At 37.2% G+C, this 8,284-nt stretch overlaps 1 protein-coding gene across 4 annotated transcripts in view; it reads left to right on the top strand.

Moving 5' to 3' along the window:
* TXLNG (taxilin gamma) overlaps window positions 1-7,920 on the top strand; it is a 51,896-nt gene extending 43,976 nt beyond the window's left edge. For all 4 annotated transcript variants that reach the window (XM_073356054.2, XM_073356064.2, XM_073356081.2 and 1 more), the window contains exons 7-10: window positions 941-1,015; window positions 2,673-2,765; window positions 3,402-3,497; window positions 4,479-7,920. In XM_073356054.2, coding sequence (XP_073212155.2) covers window positions 941-1,015; window positions 2,673-2,765; window positions 3,402-3,497; window positions 4,479-4,796 — 582 coding nt within the window. In that variant the 3' untranslated portion in view covers window positions 4,797-7,920. The remainder of the gene's footprint in view (window positions 1-940; window positions 1,016-2,672; window positions 2,766-3,401; window positions 3,498-4,478) is intronic.
* The last annotated feature ends 364 nt before the right edge of the window (window positions 7,921-8,284 follow it).

The raw sequence follows: 8,284 nt of genomic DNA on the forward strand, positions 1-8,284 counted from the left end.
TCCTTCCAGAACCAACAAACATGGTGCACACTTTGGGGTATGTTGTGATGCCTGTGATTTCAGGTCCTGTATTGTTTTTCTCAATGTCTGTTCCAAGACCACTGGTAATGGCTCCACGTCATAAAATGGTACCAATTGCTAGGAAGCCCTTTCAGGTCTGTTTCCCAGCTGCTTGTTTTCTATCAAGAACAAATGAGAGGGCATTCTGTAACAGTGCAGTGGCTTTCTAAGTGGATCACCAGCTGCGTTGCCCAGGACGCCCCCAGAGAAGCTGTCTGTGCATTCAACCAGAGCACACTAAGCACACTGCATTTCTGGGAAATTGTCGCTTCGCAGATGTCTACAATAGGGACAAAGTTGTCTTTAGTCCACTCATTTGCTAAACATTACACAGTTACTGTTGCATCAAGGAAATATGTGAATGGGAGGAAAAGAGTCTTGTAGTCCATCTTCTGATCAGACTCCTAGCCACACTTCCATTGAAAACAGCTTGGGAGTCATCTAGTGTGATGGACATGTGCAATCACTCAAAGAAGAAATGGTTAATCACCTTCTCGTAACTTTTCTTCGAGATGTGCTGCATATGTCCTTTATGCAACCCACCCTCCTTCTCCAACGCATTGGAGTCTATCATCCAAGATTCTGGTACAAAGAAACTGAAGGGTGGGTGGTGCAGTTCTTCCGTTTATGTACTTTGTGCTTGCAGCTCAAGGGATGCCTGGGTGCAGACATGGCCATCCCTGTGGGTGCCACTAGGGAAAACTTTCCAGCACTGATGCACGAGGCACACACCCCTAATTTAATAGACATATGCACCACATCTCAAAGAACAACAGCTACAAGAAGGTGAGTAACTGTTTATTCCCGTTTACATTATCCTTAAAATTTTGCCCTTCGATATAATGTTCAATAATACAGTGCCATTTTCTCCACTTTTTAGCTATTAAAAGAAGCTACTGAGTCCAGACACAAATGTGAGCAGATGAAGCAGCAGGAAGCCCAACTAAAACAGCAGGTAACTTAATAAAAATTGTAAATGTACTGTTCAATACAGATGCTCCACAATGAAAATATCAAGAGATCCTTATGGTTTTGACTCAAACCTGACATTTTGAGGAAGTACAAAAAATTGCAAATTAAACTTTCATTAATGGAAATATTGAATTTTTATGGAAACTTAAATTGGTAGCAATTGTCTGTTCAATGAACACTTCTCGCTATATGTACATTGGAGATACTGTTTTTTTAAAATAAGGTTTTCTTTAAATTGCTATTTGGGGCTCCTAGTTCCCTCCACATTACTGGAAAGTGTAGATGCTGAACTGCTAAGATTGTTTCATTAATTGAAAAGAACACTGCATCCATTGTGCTAAGACTAGACTTTCAGATATTCTAAGGACCTGTCCTATCTGTGGCTTCCACCCCGCTGGTTATTTCACAACACCTCTTTTTTTTTTTTTTTTTCCCCTGTGGGTGATTTTTCCCTCCCGGTGACCGCTCACCTGTTAAGAAATGCTGATCTGGATGAATTCCTGATTGACTCTTCTGCCAAATTGGAGAGGGAAAGTGTTTTGTGTATTCAGTCCCTGTGCTGAAATTATATGATCATGCCTCTACCAACCTAAAATTTGCAAAATATGCCCCAGCTGTGATAAGATTTGACTGCAAGAGAACTGAGAGGGAGTTCTATTTGCTGCTTTGAAGTTTTTTCAGGTTACGTGGGAAGCTGCTAATAATGGCTGTGGGACTCCTAATTTGCTTATTCCGATAACAGCAGATTCAAAATCTGTCCTCTGGATAGAATGTTGTATTTACTAGAAATTCCACGAATGAGGCTACTTCATTGTCCTTACCAAATAATGGTTAGTTCCCTTGCCCAGTTTGTCTTTTATAAGATGTGTAAACAAGGATATTAAAAGGCTTGTTTATTCCCTATCCAATCTCACTTCCTTGGAGTTTCTACTTATAGTGAAAATTTGTTAGGATAACTTAAGCCCCAAACAAGTCCCCACTTCGATTCATGTTTGTAGGATCAGAACCTTCATTGTTTCTTAACCATATCTTTAGGAACAAGACTATGTGGTTGAGAGCCTCGGAGGAGGATGTCACTTCAAATCCAATCTCACTGTTACACATGTAGAATTTGCAGTTTGTTACTAAATCTCACACCTATGACTACTTCAACTTTTATTATTCATCTGATCCTAATTTGCTTTGGTGTTTTAATCCTTCCCTTGTTCAATATTTTGTATCTTAATTAGTTTTTAAATTACATATTTACACCTAAACTTGTGCTTAATTTTTCAAATTTTAGCTGTTACCTTTATTTGTACATAGTTAGAAATGCATCTCTTTCAAACTTCCATTTAACTGAGATGATAACCATGTCTTAATGCCTAACTTTTGTTAGAATATATTCTGTTGCTTTATAAAGATAACCCTAGCTCAGCATCCATGCACAATTTGAGTAATCATCTATTTTTATAGTCATGTATACATGCTTTAGGTGAAAATTTACCTGATAGATTAGAGGGGGAACATAAATATTGTTCTCTTACCTTTGTTGAATTACTACTAGCTGAAATTTCTGAAGTACCTTAATAAAGATTGCTCGTGTGATAATATCGCTACAGTTTAAAGATTAAATATTTCCAATTATTTTTTTCCCAAAGCTTTCTCTTTACATGGATAAGTTTGAAGAATTCCAGACCACCATGGCAAAGAGCAATGAACTTTTTACAACCTTCAGACAAGAAATGGAAAAGGTACTTTTATATAATTATGTTAGAATTTAATGAAAATTAGGGGAAAAAAATATTAGGGGAAAAAAAATTTGGCTTCTTATTAGGCCTTAAAATCCCTGAAGAGGATATAGACTTGAATGCAATTTTAAAAGTAGTTGTAGCTGGAAAAACTGTAAAATGGCACGTTAGAACTAGTTCTCCCTCTGATTCCAGTCTGATTACTGAGAGAGGAAAAAAATCAGCATAGCTGTGGAAGAACATGATGCAATCCATTCTTCTGAAAACTTGCATAACTGCATGCCAAGTTCTGATTCCAAAAGCTAATATTAAAAGCAGAAAACAGCTTTTTAAAAAAAAATTGTCATGTGCAATACTTCAGTTACGAACTACTTTTGTTTGTAAATGGAGAAGTTGATTGTAGACGCTTTTGGGGGAGGATGGAAATATCTTTATAATCACCATAATCTTAAAAGTAATATTTTTAAATGTTTAAGATTTTAATAATTTTTCATAGGACTGACTTGAAACCCTTTCCTGTACATTTATTTTATAAGATTACTTTGAAAACTACAGTTCGAGAAACTTACTAAAACATTTTAATATGTGGTTACCTCTATTTTGATCCTAGTCATAAAACTAGCTTTACTATATTTTTAGATGACCAAGAAGATAAAAAAACTGGAAAAAGAGACAATAGTGTGGCGTACAAAATGGGAAAACAACAACAAAGCTCTTTTGCAAATGGCTGAAGAGGTGGGTAACAATCTTCATAGTTTAAGGAACTGTGTAGTAACATTCAAGCAGGGCTTGCCTCTACATGGCCCTTCATTTCTAGATAGCTGGAGATTGTCAAGAAATGCTCTGTAGCTGTTCAAACTATACAACTAATTTTTGTTTTTTAATTACTAACAGTTTGTGCTGCTTCTTTAAATAACTTTTCCCAGGTAAATTTACCATCCTTCTCAAGGCACAAAATGAATTTTGTTTTTTGTAATTGCTATCCATGACATTTGATCTTCATATGTCTAGTCAGTCAAAAGCATAGCATAGGAATTGCTGTCCCTAACCTATTGCTTACTAGGTAGGATCTTATGGCAAAATGGTACAAACTATTTATGTCTATTAAATGCTGGGACAGGTGCTAGATTGAGAAGCCTGCAGAATCCTTGGAGTTGTAAAACTCACTTAGCTACAACTAGGGGTCAGTGTAGTTCTGCCATGTCTGTTAGTATTCTTTCTGTTCCATTTCTGCCATGAAATCTGGTATATATGTTTGTGTACAAACTGCTTGAAATCAGAAATATTTGGTACCCATTCACTAAAGTTGGCTGAGTTCCATAAGTAATATCCCCATAACTGTAGTCTTGAACAGTAACAAGCTGTTTGGTTTGTGTGATTTAGTCTCCGTGAGTTCCTAGTGGGCTCTTGTTCACATTAGAAAACACTTGTTCACAGATGGCAGTATGTAGTGCCCTGTGTTGCATCTCAGCAGACTGGCCTGTCAACCTCTTATATGTGGTCACCCTTTGGTTTAGAACATTGGAGGCAGCCTGAGAATTTGCACCAACGCTATATATGCTGTGCCTTTTTGAGGGATTAAAGGGACAACTTTAATCTCTCTGCCTGTCAAAGTAGTGCCTTTTTAAAAGAAATAAATATTCCCAGCTCTCTCTCCCCCCCCCCCCCCCCGATCACTTTATTGGGTTAGTCTCTGTTTATTTTTATCCCTTACAGAAAACAGTTAGAGACAAAGAATACAAAGGCTTTCAAATAAAACTGGAGCGTTTGGAGAAGCTGTGCAGGGCTCTTCAGACGGAGAGGAATGAGCTGAATGAGAAGGTGGAAGTCCTTAAGGAACAGGTTTCTGTAAAAGAAGCAGATGTGGATCTAGCAGTGCAGGTGTTGCAGTCATGCACTCTCAATTCCCATGAGGAGCTGGGAACTTCCACTGACACAGAACCAGGAATCCAATCAGATGCTGAATCAAATGCAGCAAATGAAGGAAATGGCTCTGAAAAGACTGTCTCCACCAGTCCTGTTCCTGTTGACTAAAATGAAGTGTAAACACTGTATTGAGAGATATATTTTGTGTATAACTTTCTCTGTTGGTGGTAACTATTGGTTTTGTGGTGAAAATTTTCTTACTTTTTCTACCATATATGTATTTTCTTAGAACTACTGGACTTATGTGGTACAGGAAGCTGCATAGCAGCTTTGAATAGTGTAATCTGTACATTTTCCACAACTGTGTTGCACATCTGCCTCATTTTAAAAAAATATTTTTCCATAAAGAATGCATGTGCATTTCCTCTCCCCTAAACACAAATCTCACCATATCAGTTAAGACTTGTATAAAGATTTAACATTTCATGGGGAAAAGTGACAGGAGTGTCACTTCATTGGTTTGAAAATAACATTTTGCTTCTGTTAACTGAAGTAAGGTTTGGTATACTAATGTAATTACCAAACTCTTCAGTCAATTCTCTACATCCATTCATCTAATGGCCAGTAGAAACTTCAACTATCTCACCTGATTATATATGAAAATAAGGGTCCAGAATATGATCAAGAATATTTTACAGGGTTTTAGTGTAGTTGTGGTATGACAAAAACAGCTTTCAAATATGCATACTTTAATTTTCAGCTGGTAAAACAGGGTGTACAACTTTCTTGCAAACTTCTCAGGGTTGTGCTCTAAGGTTAACTCACAGACAGACTATATTTGCCCTCCCTGTGAATGTGTTAAATTTAACTTGCAAAGAAAGCATACAGGAATGAGTGTTTATGGAGTGAAGTTATCTGTAATGGAATATACACAACTGCAGAAGTGTTAGTCATGTTATGTCCCTTAACATGAAGCCTCAGCACTGCAAAAATTCATAAAATGATTATTTCTGATTAGAGAAGTTGCATTAAATAATCTGGTTATTTTCAAACAAGTTCTTGTAGATTTGTTGATACTGTAGATGCTTACTGCATGCAGTGCTTAAGACACCAATTTTTGGTTTGGATGTTCTTTACTTAGCACTGTATGCAATATATTTAAGGATCTGTAAAGAACACAGTTAATATTTGATCATGTGGATTCAAATATATTCCCAAAGTAAAACATTTAACTTGTCACACACCTAACCTGAAAAGACACTGATCAGTAGACAGAGTGCCTTCCTGGTACCTACTGCTTGCCTGGTAAAATTGGTAATTCAGAGGTTTCATGTTAAACTAATATGCCATAAATAAGAAAAAATTACATTTAAAAAAATGTAATGGACTGCAGTTGTGAGCCTTACAGTGTTTCACTTTGAAAACTTGGATATCAAATTTTTAAGGGAACTGTTCGCTGGGACCAACATTTATTTTTAGCAAGGCAGGTAATGTAGGCAGGTCATGTGCTAAGTAACAAGCTACTGTTAACTTTAGCCCACATATTTCGCTTTCTAGTTTCAGTTGTTATCACTTTTATTTTAAGAGATACAAACGTTAGCTTTTTCTGGTACTTAATGTTCTTTGCACTTAACTTCAGTGGGGGATTTCTGAACCAAGCACATAACTTTCAATGAGCTTCCCTCCCCGTCCCCTTTGTTCTTTTTGGCAGTTCAGTGGCTAAATTACTTGAATGTTCAGGCTGCACTGAGCTCTTGATCCCTTCCCTGATGTAATGGTGTACATTGAAATAATGTAGATGTCTTATAAAGAGAATAAGGTTGTATAAAGCCTGATAAATGTGTTTTAGCTCATACCACTGAACAAAACTGTATCAAACTGACATTTCTTAAATTGTGTAGCAAATGAGTGACATAAATTGGGAACTGGCCAGTTTTTTCTCTTCAATTTGCACAGTCTGTTTTGTATTTGTGGTCCATGCATGGTGAGTAATGAGAAGGTAGAGGTGAGCAGTCAGAGAGGTTGGACTCAGCTTTGAAACACTAATCACGTTAACCGCATGGCAACAAAAATACTGGAAAGAAGAAACATCCTTCCAAAGTTGCTTCATCAAATGATTTGTCTGACTTTGTGTGTTGTCATGGAATCAAAAAACTAACGGAAGTAAGTTTTTAAATTTCTGCCAAAACTGGTCTTCAGCTAATAAATTAAGTGAGCGTGAAATCGTTTTCCTGAGGGCAAGTGAAGATCTTAATGTATCAATTACAGCACAACATACCCTTGGCAAAAGGTACACATTTTGCAAGTGAAGTGGAAAGTGCAGTTTTCTCTTTTTTTAAAATGTATTATTTGTTCTCCTGTATCTATAACCACATTTCTTTTTATAATGTGTGTTCTGTGTGTAGTCAGAAGTGAACTTTGGTCCCTGCCGCAAGGGCTGTAAAGATATGAGAGACAAATGGAAGGGCAGTGCAGATGATACGTAGTTACTGGCTTGCATGTGTAAATGAAGCGGAATGCCTCCAGTAAAGGGTTTTAAGGAATCTGGGATTTTCTTCCTATCTCTGTGTGACCCTGAACCACATCACACCAACCTTCCCTCTAGCAAAGGTGGGCTGGACGTGGCTTTCTGAAAGCAGTTAATGTCATTCCATGCACTGACCAAAGGGGTGTTGCTATAAAGAGTGCAAGGGATAAGCCCAGCGCTCTCACTGATCTGCCATACAGCAGGCTGTTACACTGCCACTGTTCAGCCAAATTGGTTCCAGTAGGGTTTTTATGGAAACTTGTATTGTGTATCTTCCACTACCACAACTGTTTAATCTGGGCTGTAAATTTATGTAGCCTCTGACGTGTACACTTGTTAATTGGGCCCATGATTAGGGTGCAAAAAAATAAAAGCTAAATTGTGTGTGATGCAAGACCCAAATACGTGTAGTAGTGTACACAACTATGTTAGGGCTGTATCTCTCAAATCTGTTTTGTCCTTCCTTTATTCCACTTACACCTGGTTATATTACAGTTTAATTCTCAGGTGTTGCAGAAAATCTACCTCTTCAGACTGTAGATGGAAATAACTGTGAAAAAAGTGATGCAGAAATCTAGTTTGTGCTAAACACACTGCTTTATTTTTACAACCATGTCTGCTTTCATGAGAAAAAAAAAATTGAGAAATGAACAGGCAGTCTTGTTTTGCTTTTCAAAAACATTTTGTAGGGATTTTTCACTAATGTGAATCTGAAATTTTATCTACTCGATTCTGTATAGATTAAGTAAATATGTATGCTTAATATATCAGACTCTGTGTTTTTCTTTTATTCTTGGAACATATTCATTCCTAACTTGGGCTGTCTGGCATTCTTGCTACACTTATTAGGAGCTTCAGGAGAGAATTTAGAGGTGTGAAGTTTGAAATTACTAAAGGTATATCTATGCTACAGTGGCACAAACAGCACTGTAGCTATGCTGTTGTAACATAAATTCTTCCTACATTGACAGAACAGGTGTTTCCACTGATGCAGATAATCCACTTCTCTGAGAGGCAGTAGCTGCATTTACAGTTGGAGGTTAGGTTGACCTAACTCTGTCAAACAGGGAGCTAAATTTTTCACAGCCCTGAGTGATGTATCTAGGTCGACCTATGTTTTAGGTGTAGA

Source organism: Lepidochelys kempii, chromosome 1, assembly GCF_965140285.1.
Source record: "Lepidochelys kempii isolate rLepKem1 chromosome 1, rLepKem1.hap1, whole genome shotgun sequence".
NCBI classification, from domain to species: domain Eukaryota; kingdom Metazoa; phylum Chordata; order Testudines; family Cheloniidae; genus Lepidochelys; species Lepidochelys kempii.